Raw genomic sequence first — 18,360 nt, 5'->3', positions numbered from 1 at the left:
AGTAAGGCTAAAATGTTTTTCTAAAGTTAATCAAAAATATCTTTACAAGTTAAGAAAGTGTCATCTGAATTCTTAATAAAGTATAATTTTACTTCAAATAGTAACTTAAAATTCACAATAGAAATGAGAAAATTATCATAATTCTAATTGATTTTTTTAGTTTGATTGTAATTTTTATATATGAAGATTAATGACTTCTAGAACACCATACAAATAATTTTACAAAAGTTAAGAATGTAGACCAATCCACAAAAGACCAATTTGTCTGGGTCCAAATCTGAGCTCTGCTTCTTACTAATTGTAGACCTTGGCTTATTTTTTTCATCTAACCTTTCTATGCCTTGGGTTCTTGTCTGTAAAATGAGAAGAATATTACCTACTACAGAAGATTATTAAGCAAAATTAAACAATTCATTACAAATAAAGATAAAAATTAGCTGGCAAAGAAGGTAAACATTAAATAAATATTAACTACCATTCTTACTATGACGACACCTTAGGATCTCCTGAGTATTCATATCTGTTGCAACAAGTAAACTGATATATTTCTTAACTCATTTATCAACTTCTCTTTATTTTTCCTTAATTTTATTCTTTCTTTCTTTTTTTTTGCTTTTATTTACAGCCACACCTGTGGTATATGGAAGTTCCCAGACTAGGGGTCAAATTGGAGCTACAGCTGCTTGCCTATGCCACAGCCACAGCAACTCGGGATCTCAGGTGCATCTGTGACCTATGCCACACTTTACAGCAATGCCAGATTCTTTTTTTTTTTTTTTTTTTGTCTTTTTGTCTTTTTTTGTTGTTGTTGTTGTTGCTATTTCTTGGGCTGTTCCCACGGCATATGTAGGTTCCCAGGCTAGGGGTTGAATCGGAGCTGTAGCCACCAGCCTCCGCCAGAGCCACAGCAACGCGGGATCCGAGCCGCGTCTGCAACCTACACCACAGCTCACGGCAACGCCGGATCGTTAACCCACTGAGCAAGGGCAGGGATCGAACCCGCAACCTCATGGTTCCTAGTCGGATTCATTAACCACTGCGCCACGACGGGAACTCCTTTTTTTTTTTTTTTTTTTTGTCTTTTAGCAATGCCAGATTCTTAACCCACTGAGCCAGGCCAGGGATCTGACTCTCATCCTCATGGATACTATGTTGGGTTCTTAACCCACCGAGCCTCAACTGGAACTCCTAATTCTATTTCTTAGTTGAGCAGATTTTGTCACAAGGTCATTCTGAAGCTCTCATACATGTCACGCTCTGTGCATGTTCACTTTTGAGATGATCAGTTGATTGCTTTCATCTGTGACCGACCACCTTGAGTGCTATAAAATGAACGTCACAGAGCCTTTCCACAGAACTGTTCTCCTACAGACCATCAGACGTCGTCGATACGCCATCAGTATAGAATGACAACCGGCTTTCTCCCACTCCGTTGCCCCAGCTTCTGCCTGGAAACCTCCCTTGGGTAGGTGCCTTCACCATTGAAAATAAAAAGGGGTGTCTTCTGCTTTGGACAAGATTTCAACTGCACTTCTAATAAAATGTAGTGTGAAGGAAGCTTCCCTTGGAACTCATTCCAGGGGGTATTTAAGACAGACACACTTAGCAGTTTTTCTTTTTTGTAAATTCCGTAAGGACGTTGTGCCCCTAAGTTACTTCATCTATAAAATCAGCCTAACAGAACTTACCCTATAAGCTTTTTTGTTAAAGATTAAATTAAAGCACTGCTCGGTTTTGTTAGCCATTTCTGCAGTATTTGATGTCTGAAAATAACTATGCATTATTGTCATGTTTCAAAAAGTATTCCTTGCTAGAGAATTTTAATTCAAAACCCTGTTCACTAGATTTTTTTTATTAGTAATAACATCCCTATTAACCGCTGAAAACCTGGCTCTTCACTTTCATGCGCAGTTGAGTTGGGACAGTTTCCTATTTGTTCTACTGTAATACAAACTTGGGGGCTGTTAGTTGCCAAATCATTAGACAAATGCACTTTCTGTCGTTTATTTATAATCTAAGCAAAGCAAATGTTACCAAACAAAACTAGTAATCAGATATGGGGAGGGTGATATGTTGCTAGCCCATTTCTAATACTTTCTCCAAACCACAGTAGTTAGCCTCTCACTGCACACTTCCCACGTGGCTATTTGCCTTAAGAGTCTAATCAAGAAACAGAGTTCAAGAACTTAAGCATCTAACATCCAATGAGTATTAACCGAAGATGCTCAAGAAAATCCCCATACTTCTGAATTAGCCACGTTAATAATATTTAACTAGATGACATTTTAAACAATAAGTAAATAGATTCATTTTTTTCCTTTTGTAAGACTGAGGAGGTAAAATGAATTTTTTACACTGGACCAAAACATAAAATATCCATGAACTCTAAGAAATAATATGAAAGTATGGAATAGATATTCAAACAAAAAATAGATTTTTGTCAAACTAGGTGCAAAAACAGACCTCGTCCTGTAAAATTAGAAACACCAAATGCATTTTAAATTGAAGGACCTATTATTGGTTAGAATTTGTTAATAATTAAGCTAAAGTCATGCACTTCATTCCCGGATGTAGCAGTTGTCTCTGCTTTGTTACAGAGATGCAGGCTGAATGACAATGCCCAGCTGTCTTGGAAGTGGGCACTACTGATCAGGAGGGCTCACAGCCCACATGTGGGAAGATTCGTTCAATTCCATTACAATGACAGGAAAAGCAATTCTGAGCACATTCCCTACGGAGAGCGGGTCGGCAGCCCAGTTTATTTTAGTTTGGCACTGTCTGTGGTGTCTCTTACAGACAGATGCTTAACGATAGCTCTTTGTAATGTTAATAATGAAGACCAGATACATTTTAAAGCCCTATAGCAGCTTTCCAAACAGGTAACTTTAAGAGTGGGACATCCAGAGCCTCCTCACCTGCCCGCCTGCATCACGCACAAGCGTCCTATCTTAATAAATCTACTTCTTGCCTATCAAAAAAAAAAAAAAAAAAGAAAGAAAGAAAAAGATGGTGTGATCCATGAGCTGGTAATATTTCATCAAATATTAGTTCCTGAACTTTTGTGGCCTTAAAATATAATGTATGTATTAAAAGTTCTGATTTGGAAAAGCACTGATAGACTTCACATAACTTAACAGTAATTAGTTATTACTGCAATATTATATATGTGTGTATATATACATATATCTACCAGTATATACATATATACAAATATATATGTGTACGCATATTTACAAATACACAAATGCATGTAAAATATAATAATTTCTGACACTGTACACTGTTCAATATTCAGAGAGTAGGTAAATAATTATACAATCTTTATTCATACAAGAAATGCTCCTAAATAGTCGAGAAAGTAGATCTTACTTTTATCTTTAAAAATCAGTCACAAAGCTGTACAAAGCTGGAAATACTACATTTCCTGTTTTCAAACGATACTCAAAAGCCATAATAATCAAAACAGTATGGTACTGGCACAAAACGAGACACATATTAATGGAACAAAAAAAAACAGAAATAAACCCATATGTATATGGTCAATTAATCAAAGACAGGGAGTTCCCTGGTAGTCTACTGGTTAGGATTTGGTACTTTTATAGCTGTGGTCCTGGTGCAGCCCCTGGTCTGGGAACTCAGATCCTACATCAAGCCACAGCACACTGAGGACCAAAAAAATTTAATCTATGACGAAGGAGATGAGAATACACAGTCGGAAAAAAAGAGCCTCTTTAATAAATGGTACTGGAAAAACTAGACAGCTACATGCAAAAGAATCAAACAGGACCTCTTTTTCATGTCATACACAACAACAAATTCCAAATGAACTAAAGACTTAAATGTAAGGCATGAAACCATAAAACTCCTAGACGAAAACATCAGCAGTATGTGCTTTGGCATCAGATTTAGCAATGCTTTTTTGAATATGCCTCCTCAGATGAGGGAAACAATAAGCAAATGAACCACATCAAATGAAAAGGCTTTTGCACAGCAAAAGAAACTATCAACAAAATGAAGAGGCAACTTCATAAATGGGAGAAGGTATTTGCAAAAGATACATCTGATAAGGGGTTAATACTCAATATGCATAGACAATACATACAACTCAATATCAGAAAGAAAAGACAATTAAACATGGGCAGAGGATCTGAATAGACATTTTTTCCCTCAAAAAAGACACGCAGATGGCCAACAGAAAAGATGCCCAACACCACTAACCAACAGGGAAATGCAAGTCGAAACTACAATGGTATCACTTCACACCTGTCAGAATGGCTGTTATCAAAAAGAAGCAACTAACAAGTGTGGATGAGGATGTGGAGAAAAGGGGACACTTATGCACTGCTGGTGGGAATGTAAATTGGTGCAGCCAATACCACGGTGGTTCCTCAAAAACTTAAAAATATAACTACCATATCATCCAGCTATACCACCTGTGGGTACTTTTCCAAAGAAAATAAAAACACTAATTTGAAAGATTTGTGCACCTCTGCATTCACTGCAGTATTATTCTCAACAGCCAAGATATGGATACAATCTAAGAGTCCATCAATATACGCATGGATAAGGAAGATATTGTGTATATAAGCAATGGAATATGACTCAGCCATAAAGAGAATGAAATATTGCCATTTGAAGCCACATGGATGGACCTAGAGGGAATCATGTTAAGTGAAATAAGTTGGACAAGGAAAGACAATATATGAATGCACTTATATGTGGAATCTAGATATGAAATAAATGAACCAATATAAGAAAACAAACAGGTAGTTGCCAGAAGGGAAGGGGCTGGGGGAATGAGTGCAAAAGGTGAGGAGAATTAGGAGGCACAAACTTCCAATGACAAAATAAATGAGTCAGGGGAATGAAATGTACAGCATGAGGAATATGGTCAATAAAAATGTAGTATCTTTGCATGATGATTACAGTGGTCAAAAGGCAGAAACTTCCAGTTACAAGATAGAAGTACCAGGGATGTAACATAAAGCAGGATTATACATTACATATGAATGATGCTAAGAGAATAAATTCTACATCCTCATTATAAGCAAAATTTTTTTTCTTTTATATTTATATAAAACAGTAATATTCACTAACCTTACTGTGGCACTTGTCTCAGGATGTTTGTAAGTCACATCACTATCCTGTACACACTATCCTGTACACCTTACATTTATATAATTGTTGTATATCAATTATTTCTCAATAAAACTAGAAGAAAAAAATAGTCTCCTGTCTGATGTCTAGAATTATTCTCCTGCATATTATGCCTCTGGTGTCTACCTGTCATCTTATTCTAAGACCAAATAAAGAAACTGCCCTAACCAATGTGAGATGGGAGCCAAGGGCCTGTTGTGAGTCTGTGCTCCTAAGTGTATGCAGAGGGGGAGATGCCACCATCATCTTTAACTTAGTGAGCTCACTAGAGGAAACAAATATTAGAAATATGTAGGAAGAACAGAAAACCTGGATATACTAAAGCAGAGGAAGACGTTTTATCATACTTCCTGTTACATTTTTAGTCATCCAGACTAAAAATGTAACAGTATTACTAATAAATTACTACGCTTAAACATTTTAGTCTCATTTTGTGAGTTCACATGATAATTCAATCATCTTATGGAAAGAGACCATCTGAAATGGAAAAAAAATTAAATTTTTGGAATGTTCATACAATATCTTATGCCCTTTACTAGATATTTTCATAAACATATACAACTTAATCCTCATTTTAAAAAAAAACACAAGCAACAAAATTTTATAGGGTGATTAATATTATCCTCATTTAATTATGTGGAAAACAGAGCTAGATAGATAAGTTTCCCAAGGGCTCCAAATTAGTATGACCTTGAGTTTTGAACAATGAACATGCAGACTTTTATGATTTATTATTACCAGAGACTGAGTATTGCTCCATAGTATACCATTTATCTCTTTTTCATGATAGCATAATATTTAACTGGGTAAAATTTTGCCCTCCTAGATCACATTTTGCAGATCCCTGCAGCTGTGTATGGTATATGATGTAATTCTAGCCTAAATTATGCATTGAATTTCTGGGTTGTGCTTTATCTTCTTTTTTTCTATATGCTGGACTTAGAATGCAATGGCAAGACCAAAGCAGCCATATTGAACCATGAAAATCCTGTTTGAGAATGGCAGAAAAATAGATACAAGGAAACTTTGTCTCAAGAGTTTTAAACTGATATAACAATCTTGAACAGACCACCTGGATTTTCTATTTGTATAAGTTCTTGTATCTTTATGTATTTTACAATATGTGTGGTGAAACTCTTTGTATGATGATTGGTAAAAGAGCCTATATGATATATCATAACTAATGTAACATTGTACGTATTTTTCTTACAATTGATGGTGAATTACAGTAAGACTTATTCTACCTTACTTTGATGATGATAATTAATGAAGACGTTTTGCTTGTAATGCTAGAGAATACACAAAGAAATCAAACTTTAGTTTCTCCAGCCTAGATATTATAATTTAAAAACATATTAATGTGTATATAGATGTACATGTGATTAAAAACAATACCATTTTATGTAGCTAAATATAACTCTGTATAATAATTGTACATTAAAAGTCAGACTCATATCCACATGTTGGTGACAGCTGTAACATTATATAATATCTGTCAAAACTACCACTCAAATATCTAAAATTTAAGCACATATGCACACAACAGCAATAGTACCCATAATTGCAAATAAAACAAAAAGTGGAACACAAATGATTTAAATGATAAATAAATTGCATACTGGAAATTTCATGTAGACCATCAAAGTCCTCTATCTAGCACTGTTGCATCGCTTGGCATAAGAATGTGGCAAAATTTGTGTAGCTGCTTCCTTCGAAAATAAAAAGCACTCTAGAGCTAGAGGTACAGGCGGAAAGCAAGAGCAAATACAGAGCCCACTGTAAGCAGTTCCCTGTGCTGAGGATGCCTCCAGAACCAAAGTACTGAACTACTATTTCATCACAGAAAAATAATCCATCCTGTGAGAGCACGAAAATTTCAATTACCTCTTTTCTGAAATTACTTTACCAGACTCCCCAGAATAGTTTGAACGCATTCATTTTACTTTTTTTAATCTTCCTGCCATTGAGAAATTAGTATGTGCATAGGTAAGTAAAAAATTTTATTTTAAATACTTTTCCTTAAGCAAAATGAGAACATTCCCAAATTATTTAAATAATATAATATCTTAAAATTAAGAATTCCTTGTGATTTTGGAAGAGAAAGCATCACTGTCAGTATTTCAAATTGATTCAGTTAGATATTTACTAGGTGAATAATAAAAATAATTTGTGAAGAGAAAAAAATTTAAATAAGATGGCACTGTGTCAGATTTAGAGGGATATTTTGTATCTAAGGGCATTGAATATCCTAAAATGTTTATTTTTAAAATATAAAAATATTCAATAAAACATATTTAAATCCACTTAATAAATTTAACTGCATACTACTGATGCATAATAATTATTATATGTATATAATCTTATATACACACATATATCTATAGCCATGTTTATATTTAAAAATAGCGTTGCACTCGTGATTAAGGCATTCTTCCTATTTTAGTGCTTCCTAATTAGCTTTTTTCTCTTTCTCAATAGGTCAAATCCAGGTCAGAGCACAATTACACATAATTAAGTTGAAAAACAGATATAATCTTCCACTTCACATTGTTTCCCCAGTACGGCTCTGCATGAATCCATAGGCAGTGCATCATTTCTCACTGGATTCCTCTATAATTGGCAAAGAGGGACTTTCCAAGAGAAGAAATGACTGTTTTCCATCATAGAGCAGAGCAGCAGTTGCCTGGCACTGTCGGATCCGCCCTTGCTTTCTGCCCGGCTGCACACTAGAGCAGCAGGAGAGACGGCACAGGCAGACAGAGGGACGGCAGAGACAGTGTTCTCAACGGTGTTTCTGCCTTGAAGATTATGGACAGATAAGGGCATCTTCATGTCAGTGGTTGGAAGGAAAAATTCTTGTTTGGTAACTATGGCAGGCAGCACAAGTTCTTGTGACCCGGTTGTTTACAGCATCTGGGAAAACCTCAGACTTGCAGTAAATACCAACACCAAGTGACTGATGCACTTTCTTGATTTTTAAGACCAACGTAAGGATTTTACTTTAATTTCCAGAGGTGATCCATTATCGTTTATAGTGAGTATTTATCTATTCATTTATTTTAGCCAACTCTTAATTAAAATGATTCCTAACACTTTTTTTTAGTACTGGAATTAAAAGGAATCAAAAAGGCTGATATGCACAATCTTACCAGGTGAAGATAAGGCATAGTAATGTAGATATTAAAATCAAAACTTGATTAAACATTGCAGACTGTGTACGCTGAATGGCTCTATGTAGATCATTCTGAAATAACACAGAACAAGCATATTTTAAATTTTTATAAATGATAAATATTGATGAATTACACTACATTTATCACTATGCATTGCATTTCAATTATCTTATGCACACCCAACACATATACTGTAAATGGACATAGCAACATATTTTCATTTTTGACTAAGTCTTACTCCAACATCCATATTACGAAGATAATACTATAGGAGTCCATCAAAGTATCAAATTTCAGTTCACCCGCCTTAAAAACATCTGTAGAGATGTTGCACTGACTCCTCAAAAGCCCTCCAAGGAGAGTATGTTCTTTTATGGACAATTCTAATTTTGAAAGATCAGAAAATAATATGTTCAATTAGGGGTAAGTAAAAGCTGGGTCAAACTACAATCATATCTCATGCTCTGAATTAGGAAAAATAACATGAATTATGGCAGGCACTTTACCACAAAAAGAAAAAAAATAGCCGATAAACATTTTCTAAGGTTCAATTTCACTCACATTAAGAGACGTGTGAATTTAAGATGTAAATTTCACTTTACAATGGCAAGACGTTAAAAGATAACAATGCCCACTGTTACTGAAGATGCAAACCATGAGTACTCGCAATACTGCTCATGTAATTTGTTAGAAATTTCCTGAAAGTAATCTAGTAATGCAGGTCAAATTTCACAAGTATGCACTTTCTTTTTCCTGCATTCATTCATTTAATTAGTATTTATCCAATAACATAATTTCTAAGTTAGCCTCATGAAAATTATGAGATGGAAATCGAATATTTATGTATGTTCATCTTTATCACCAAACTATTTATTACAGGACGTAATGTGTGTTCATTACTATGAACAACCAAAACAACAAAAAAAGATACAGAAAAATGGTTGAATAAATTGATCAAAACTAGACAGATTCAGATGCATTCATTAAAAATGGTTTGAAGAGGAATATTTAAGGACATAGGAACTTGCCCACCGCACACTAGTACATGACAAAAAAATCGAATTATAGCACTAAACATACAATTGTGTTTGACTTCATAGATAATACTAGCAGGACATAAGTTATTACTGGTGTTTCATCTGGGCGGAAGAGTGGTATTTTTGCATAATTGTTCACTTTATAGCTTCCTGTTTTATACATTTTTACAACAACCTTTCATTAGTCTAAATATCAGTATTGCATGAGATAACTTCACCAACACAAAATCTCAATTTTATATTCATCTTCCACACATTTGACCAAACTGTTATGAAAGCAAAAAAAGACTTGATGAGAATTTCACCTCACATTCCTAACTTCTACGAGAGGTGTTAGTAAGCAGAAAAAAATCAATCAAAATTGAGCAATCAGGGAGAGGAGGAGAAGGTAAATATAGAACTATGATGGAAAAAGGATCCTAAATTAATAATGCAAATCACTACCTTTACTCTCAACAACTGACTAATGATTCCTCTCTTGGTTAAGTTACTTTTTCCAACTAATAAATGCAAATTAGCAGGTTAATTTTTTCCTGGTGTTATTTTTTTTTTCATTAGCAATGTTGACAATCTATATTTAGAGAAACGGTATTTTTTTGGGCGGTTAAGATAGTTCACTATTTCTGCAAACCATCTGCAAACAGGCCATACTCTCCCCTTCCTGGCCATAAACTTTCATGAGACTCTACTAATTACATAATATAAATGTTTAGAAACATTCAGCTGGTTGTGAATATTCAACTGTTATCCAAATATTCCTTTGGGCCAAAATGTTTGTCATAATTCTGTTAAAAAGCTATTTAAAAGAAAAATAAGTTCGCCCCCAAACATACTAAATTTCAGTGTGGTAAAATTAATAATATTGAGCCCTTATTATGTTTATGCCAGATAGAAGATTATACACATACATATATGTAATTTCGCATATATATAATTTCATGTAATTCTCACAGCAAGCCAGTATGCAGGCGCTTTTGTTCTCTTCTAAAGATGAAGACATTTGCTTATCTTATCAGAGCCCTTAGCATTCAGTGGACTTCTATTAACATTTGTAGAATAAATGACCCACAGTAAAGAGATTTTGATCATAGCTATCAATCAGACTTTCTGAACAGGGTCCGCCTTGGATAAATGCGGTCCATCTCTGAGTTTAGCATCTTACTCCCTGCTTCCCTTTCTCCCTCCTAATATCCCACGCCCAACCCAAACCAAGCCAGTCTAAAAAGGCAATGGTTACATGGCCTCCTGGCTCCAAAGCAGGGTCTTTCGAACTCCACACCTTTTCAGAGAAGGTGAGACTACTTACAGTTAGGAACAGTTAACATTACCTCCTGAATCCTTAAAACCAGAGGTCCTGTTAAATATCAACAGATGGCCTTGGAAGGGAAGTCTGGTTGTCTTCAAAGAACCCGCAACTAGCTTTGTCTTCAGTTAGCAGTTAGCAGTTGTCTTCTTCAGTTAGCTTTGGTTCGGTGATATTTAGAATATCTGAGCTATTTTTGCTTACCAGTTCACAGGGCCTGAGAAAGGCCGTGACCTGGCAATGAGGGCATTTTACAACTTTTCATTCTCATTAGGATATAAGCAATCTTAAGGTCTGTTAGCTTAGACATTCATGCAAGACATCACTTCAAGTGAGAACTAATGGAGGCTTGAGAAATACATTATGTTTGAACTTCACTTTTATACTTACAATCATATTTTCCAAGGCGTGTTTGGCAAGCCAACAATTTAGAAAGACTGGGACAAATAGATTTCTTAAGGAAGGCCAGAATATCTGGAAAACAAATCAAAACTAAACTTTTATCTCAAAGCAAGAAATCATATCCAGCAGACGGAGAAGAAATATGAAACAGAAGTAAGTTATCAAAGATATTTAATATTTAATACTATTTAATAATATTTAAAGCCTGTGGCAAATACTTTAAATTCACATGATTATTGAAATGTAAAGAGCAGACAGAATCTTTTCATTCATTGTCTAAGTCCTGCTTAAGGGAAAATTCTGTGGAAGATTATTATGGAAACAGAAAGAAAATAATCAGCCCTCCCTGGATGTCAGATATAACTGTGCTAATTCCGTCACTAAATCCTTTAGAGTGACAGTTTACAATAGCCATCTCCTCCTTCTTTCCTGCAGCTGGAGGTGAAAAGTAGGAGCAGGCAACAGAGCTTTACCTTTTTATAACATTACCACTTACTCTCCGCAGAGTCAAACACTCTAAGTGACACTGGGGAACCGTCCTCCAGAGGAAATGTGTTTAGTGAGCCTGTCATTTTATCTAGTGCTAGAAAAGTCACTCAAGTTAAAATAATTTCAGAAGCAAGCAACAGCTTCAGATCATAGCAATTTATTTTGATAATTTTCCAAATAAAACTTGGATAAAGTGTTAGAAAGCATATTCCCAACAGACATTCCTATAACTCTATCAGAGATTAAAATCTAATTGTGCAATGAGAAAGTGCTGGTTACATATTTATGGGACTGTAGCTGAACAGAATCACTGTGAAATGGGGACTCCGCAGTAGCTGGATAAAGGAGCGAATTCCTGTTTGTCTGGCTGATAGCAACTTTCTTGCCAAAGAGAGAACTGGATTTAGTAAATCCTGTGGTTAGAGATAAACTTATTCTCAGCGTGAGAAACTTTTGTAAATACTTGGTTTTTCTTGGTTTCCATGTCTCTTAATTCCACAGTGTACATAAGAAATGGACTAATGTCTAGTCTGTTTAGACAATATTGACACTTTGTTTAAACGGCACCTCTAGAGCATATATTTCTAAAAAGCATTTCACTTTGCTATGGTACTAAATCTCATTAGTTTTCACTTAATTTCACAACCCAGTTATCCAACTAATTTTACTATTTATTTTTTAATACCATGATCCTAATCAAAGCCTGAATTCATTCATCTGAGCTAATATATTATCTATTAGTATTTAAAGACCTAAGTCTAATGACAAAATCATTTCTTTTATAGATTCTTTTAGGACTTACTGAGATAATGAAGGGAACGGCATTAATTATTTCCAAGATGAAGGGTATTCGTAAAATCTGTTCCCAGATGTTTCCCTTCCAAGAAAGAATGAATAAAAATGAAAGTCAATTATACTGAATCCCATTAAACAGGGAAAAAGATAGCATCCAAATTTCTCTAGCAAAAAGGGTGCTCACATTAATAGAATAACAAATCATTATTTAGAAATGTAGCAATGACTTTAAGAGATCATTTCACTAAATATAATTGTTCTCTTTCGACTTCATAATAAATTTAAGAAATAAAACAAATGTTTACAGTAATCCTTGAATATTGCACATAACACATTTTAATCATGTAATAGTTCATGGAAGAAAGTTAGTAGTGAAAATAAAACACATGAAAAAATCCGTATAGAATCAATGAAAAAGTGACTCAATCTCAATTTATTTATTTATTTATTATTATTATTATTATTTTTTTGTCTTTTTTTGCTTTTCTTGGGCCGCTCCCGCGGCATATGAAGGTTCCCAGGCTAGGAGTTGAATTGGAGCTGCAGCCACCGGCCTACGCCAGAGCCACAGCAACATGGGATCCAAACCGCATCTGCAACCTACACCACAGCTCACAGCAACGCCAGATCGTTAACCCACTGAGCAAGGGCAGGGACCGAACCCGCAACCTCATGGTTCCTAGTCGGATTTGTTAACCACTGCGCCACGATGGGAACTCCTTAATTTTTTTAAATGATAACTACATTCACAAACCATAAGGTACATTAAATAGTCTGCAAACAAACACTTAACAATATTCCTTGGAATTAACATTGTTTTTAGATTAATGAAATTTAAAGGAAGGCTCATCTCAATCATCTAGATTCTAATATTTTGACCCACATAATACAACCATGTCAATCAGGCCTGGCTACATAATTTGTGGGACCCAGTGCAAAAATAAAAATGCAAGGCCTCTTATTAACAAATTGTTAATAACTTCAAGAAGGTGACATCAGAGCATTTAAACAAGCAGGGACCCCAAGAAGACAAGGCATATGAATACAAAGGAATACTACTCAGCCATAAAAAGAAACAAAATAATGCAGCAATATGGATGGACCAAGAGACCATCACACTAAGTAAAGTAAGTCAGACACAGACAAAGATCATATGGTATCACTTACATGTGGAATATCATGAAAATGATTCAAGGGAACTTGTTTACAGAATAGAACAAACTCACAGATTTCAAAACCAATCTTATGGTTACCATAGGTGAAACCACTGGGGGGAGAGAAGAATTGAGAGGGTGGGAATAACACACACACTACTGTATAAAAAAGATGATTAATGAGAACCTACTGTAGAGAACAGGAAAATCCACCTGATAGTTTGCAATAACCCATTTGAAAAGAAGATGGATATATATACATCTAACTATCTGTCTATCTACATATGTATGTATAACTGATTCGCCCTGGTGTACACCTGAAACCATCCACATTGTAAGTCAACTATACTCCAATAACGTTTTGAAAAATAAAGACAAGGCACCCCCTGCCCTGAACAAGCCGAGACTGTTCTAATGATGCAGTACCAGGCAACTACACCGACTACAGGGAAACCATGGAACTTTCTTGAATCATGTCCAGCAAAAGACTTAGAACTTCCCCTACCTATTAGAAAGGCAATTTGAAACCCAACTCCCTGTACTTTCTAATTATGTGATGGTGCTGTCTATAATATTAGGATTCTCTATTTTTCTGAGGTCCCCATGGCTTAAAACACAACAATGAAGCAAACACCTCCACTTCACAAAGCAAGTTCTCCACCGGCTATTGTCCCTATGCTAAAATATTAAGCAATGCGTTTCGTTACTGCTTCATCCCCCATTGGCAGGCTGCATAAAAAGTGGTGGGGGGAGCAGGTGGAAGAAAGGCAAGCCAAGAGTGCTCCTCAGCGCCGAGATGCTGGAACGGTTCCCTCCTCACCTGGAGCTCCGCCAGAAGGGCGTGGGTAAACCCCAGACACGTGACCGTGTCTGGCAAAGGCCTAAAACATCTCAACACGGAGCAGAGCAAAGAGAAAAGGTGCCGGAATGGGAACGAGCCTCACCCTATGCCAACACTAAGAGAGAGAACCGACTTCCTTGGAACCAGACATAGACCCTAAAGACTGGAACTCAGGGCTGTCAATGAAAAAAACCAGTAACAGTTAATAAGGAGAATAGGAGAGAGTTTTACTTGAGCCGAACTGAGGGCTACGGCGTGGAAGCCTGCTTCCCAGATTACTTTGAGCAACTGCCCCAGAGAAGCAGGGTTTTCAGCACAGATTTATATCTTATCAGAACAAAGAACATTAAACAAGTCAGGAATACACTTCTGCAAGGTTTCTAAAAAACAGACCAGAAGATACATGTCCAGTAAGTACAGCTTGGCCTTGGCAGCTGGAAAGGGAGTCTTATCGTCAAAGGAGGACCAGCATTGTCATCCGGGGAAGACGATCATGGAATCTTTATTTTTAATAAGGACCTTCTTGACTTCTGGTTCATGGGGCCTTTTCTTTCATAATTAAAGCAGATGTACGATGCATGTCTGATAGGCCACAAATAGGCTATTTGAGTTAGCATAATATTCAAGTTAACTCATGTATGAGCCAGAATGACTTGCCCATAACTCAATATGTGAAAAATTCTTCTACTGTGGCCATTCTAAGAGTTCATACTCAACAGGGCTGTGTGCCTGAAGGGCCATGGGACCTTAACAGCGGTGGACCTTGAAAGCCCAGCACTGGGGTCAGAGTCCCAGGGGCCAGCAGAGGCTTGAGGCACCACGGAGCTTCGGCCAAAGCCTTCAGGGGAAGCACCAAAGCCCCATTTGTTGCCACCAGAGCAACCCAGCCTCAGACTCCACTTGTGTCAGCCAGGCACCTTCATCCCGCAGGCTGACTCCACTTCTCCCTGTGCCTCCCTGGAGGCACACAATCTTCCGGAATCAAATAGGAAGGAAGATGAGGCCCTGGAGATGGGCTGCGAGATGATTCCTGCCCCAGGGAGTTCTGACTCAAGGAAAAGAGAAAGCCTTAAACTGGATGAAAATTTTAAACTTTTACACATCGACCATATGTTCGAACACTAAACGGAGAGTCGCCTTGCGATTGAGAGGTCTAGAGTAACCGAGGGACCTGCCAAGATTTCATCTGGCCAGCCTGGGTCATGAGGACAAGGACTGGATTTGAAGGAGAAAGGGAGAAACACTGAAGCCTCTTCCTGCTTGCATGAGTCAGATCAGTTCAACAAACCATTTACAAGTGGTTTTAATGACGCCCTTTTATTTTATTTTATTTGTTATCGTGCAGGTTATTGTTGCCATTTCTTTCATCAGTTTCTTTTTTGCTTTTTCACAACTTGGTTTCCATAACGCTTAACATTCACCTTACTCTTGCCTTTCTGTGTTTTCACTTCTCACTATACATCTCTCCTTGATGACAACGACTGCTCACAGGAAAAGACTGATGTGACCAGAAAGAAGAGGGAGGATGAGAACAGGGACCACTGGTCACATGGCAGGAACTTTCTACTAAGACACAGCAGGATGAGCGTTAGCGCTCTTAGCTGTGACACACTGGACAAGTTTAGTTCCTAGCAAACCGAAGCCTGCCGCAGCTATGCCATCTGTCTTCTCTTCAGGTCAGCTTCTGACACACCAACTTGATTGTTATGATCTTTTCTCAAACCACCACTGAAGAGTCCCACGACGGCCATGTGACTCGGTTGGGTTCGCTTTTAACTGACCTTCCATACTAGAGCCAGAGACTTCTTTCTAAAATGCCAGATTTCCACGGCCAACAGAAGCAACATCCAAACTCCTTATTACATCATAGGAAGGCTCACAGTTTGGACTCTGGCTACGTGGCTGGGTTTGTATCTACTATGTCCCTACCCCACCTGGCACTGTGCTACAGACCCACCACATATAAAACTGATTTTGATAGGTCCTCTGAATCAGCTGGGCTATTTCACTTTCATACCGTTGTTCACCCCTCACCCTCTGCTCCTCCCCACTCTCCACGCCTTCATCAAAACCTCCCCGACACCTGCTTATAACATTCCGCAGAACTGCTTTGTTGATGTGACCTTCAGAGCTCAATGAGCACGGCAGTGGATACACGAAACTTTCAAAGAGTGATACATGTTCATCCCTTCCTTGTATAATTGCTTTAATTTTTGATCTTAAGAAACTCCATTGCTATTGGATCCAAATGGAAACACTTGAATTTTATTTTTTAAAGCCTTCCTGATGCAGTTATATATAAGTTGTTAAGGCCCAATAGAAATTTTGGGGAAGAAAGCATTTCAAGGGTACTGAGCTATGTGCCCATCTTAGGTAATTTCATCCATGTTTCAACTTCAACTTATTATCAAGAATAAGCCAGTGAGCACCTAGGCTGTATCTCTATCCCAGATCAATACTGTGTCTGAGAGTCTGTTTCAGATCTTCAGTGCCTAATCCACTGCTTCACACAGACGCCTCAAAGGCACCTTGTGAGTAATGCGTCTAAAAGTAGAATTTATGATTTTTGCCCGGACTGGTTGGCCAGTAACAGAAACCAGAAATCCTGGAGAAACTCATTACATCCTCCTTTCACAGGCTACCTAAGTATAACTGTAAGTATATATAAGACTTCCTGATTCATAAACGGATCTTGAGTCGTCTGGTTCTCATTCTAACGCTATTTCCAGCCAGCCTCCTAATTGGTCTCCTCCTCTTCCTTCTTGCCCCGCTCCAATTCACCTCCCACCATGGCACCAGGAATTTGTTTCTAAAGCACATCCCAGATGCCAATCCCTTCATCTCACCCCACCCACACCCACTTACTTTGAAACAAACTATCCAGACACTTTCACAACAAGACATGGGTTCTATTACAACCTACGAGGCACTACACTGTTCAGCAATCCTTGACCTCATCACCCCAATTGCAGAGTTTCCCTTCCAAATCTCCCACGCCTTAGTCTACACCAGGACTGCAGCACGTGCTCCTCGGAAAATCTTCACCTTCCTTGTCCCGCTTCCCTTTGCCTACTTAACACACTCACACACATCTTTCAGCTCTTGGCTCCTGAAGCTTCCACATCTTCGGATACTCACCTCACCCGTCACTGCACACACTCCAGACAAGATCAGACTCCCACATTAGGTTTTTTGATTCTTCAGCAACATCCCTCTCGTTCCTTTTTTTCAGTCTGTATTTACACAGTTAATCACCACTTGATTTTAAATTTCATGAGGTCCAGACAAGACCATCCATTTAATGCAGGATTCACTGCTCTGCTCCTAGCACAGTACTTGATGGTCTGAGGCTCCTCAATAAAAACTCCAATTGCATTATGTCAAACGTGGGCCTGTCGATTCATAGTTTGTGTGTGTGTGTGTGTGTGTGTGTGTGTGTGTTGTGGCAAATAATGAACTTCCTCCTGAGGACAATTTTAATGATCTAAAATTATACAGGGAGGCAATGTGCTCACTGCTAAAAATAAAAGGATGTCTTTTCAGTCACATTCATTAGGTTTAATTGTAAGTTGTCTTCTGAACTTAAAGATGCATTCATAAATTATCCCCCCTAAAATCAGCTGATGAAAAATAAACACAGAAATTATCCAAAAGCCGCACTGGCTGTAGGGCGGCCCCAAGGGGCCTGCATCATATAAATTCACATGATAAAAGCAGTTATGATGAAAAAAGAAAGCATGAATCCGGAGAATGCCACTGGGGAGGGAAGCATGAAACGAGATCTGAAAGGCAGCACATGCCTTTCAAAAGTAAGTTAAGTCCCTGCTTCATTTAATCGTATTTTCCTGAGTGAGATGAAAGGCACTTTTCTTCTTCCAAAAGGTAACTTATTAAAAAAAGGAAAATTTCTAAAAAGTAGCTTTATCTGCTCCAAACATGTAGAACTCTCTGTGTTCCTCTTCTTATTGACAGATTCAGTAAAATATAAGCAAAACGATCTAACCACTTG

General features: G+C 37.3%; 1 protein-coding gene across 50 annotated transcripts in view; it reads right to left on the bottom strand.

Annotated features, from left to right (window-relative positions):
* Positions 1–18,360, bottom strand: part of KCNT2 (potassium sodium-activated channel subfamily T member 2) — a 339,459-nt gene that overhangs the window by 191,742 nt on the left and 129,357 nt on the right. For 49 of the 50 annotated variants that reach the window (XR_014817188.1, XR_014817189.1, XR_014817194.1 and 46 more), the window contains 3 exons: positions 12,364–12,438; positions 11,061–11,144; positions 8,307–8,401 (listed from right to left, as the gene is read on the bottom strand). Coding sequence is in view for 25 of the 50 variants with exons in the window: in XM_084978993.1 (XP_084835119.1) it covers positions 8,307–8,401; positions 11,061–11,144; positions 12,364–12,438 (254 nt within the window). In the remaining 25 variants the exon portion in view is untranslated. Of the gene's footprint in view, positions 1–8,306; positions 8,402–11,060; positions 11,163–12,363; positions 12,439–18,360 lie in introns of those variants that run through there. The other variant, XM_084979005.1, reaches the window with a different exon arrangement.

Source organism: Sus scrofa, chromosome 10 (genome assembly GCF_054392235.1).
Source record: "Sus scrofa isolate SSC_HxYL_T2T_F1_AM1 chromosome 10, Sscrofa_HxYL_maternal_Yorkshire_Landrace_v2.0, whole genome shotgun sequence".
NCBI classification, from domain to species: domain Eukaryota; kingdom Metazoa; phylum Chordata; class Mammalia; order Artiodactyla; family Suidae; genus Sus; species Sus scrofa.
The sequence above is the reverse complement of the archived record's forward strand: the minus strand, read 5'-3'. Positions and strand labels throughout refer to the sequence as shown.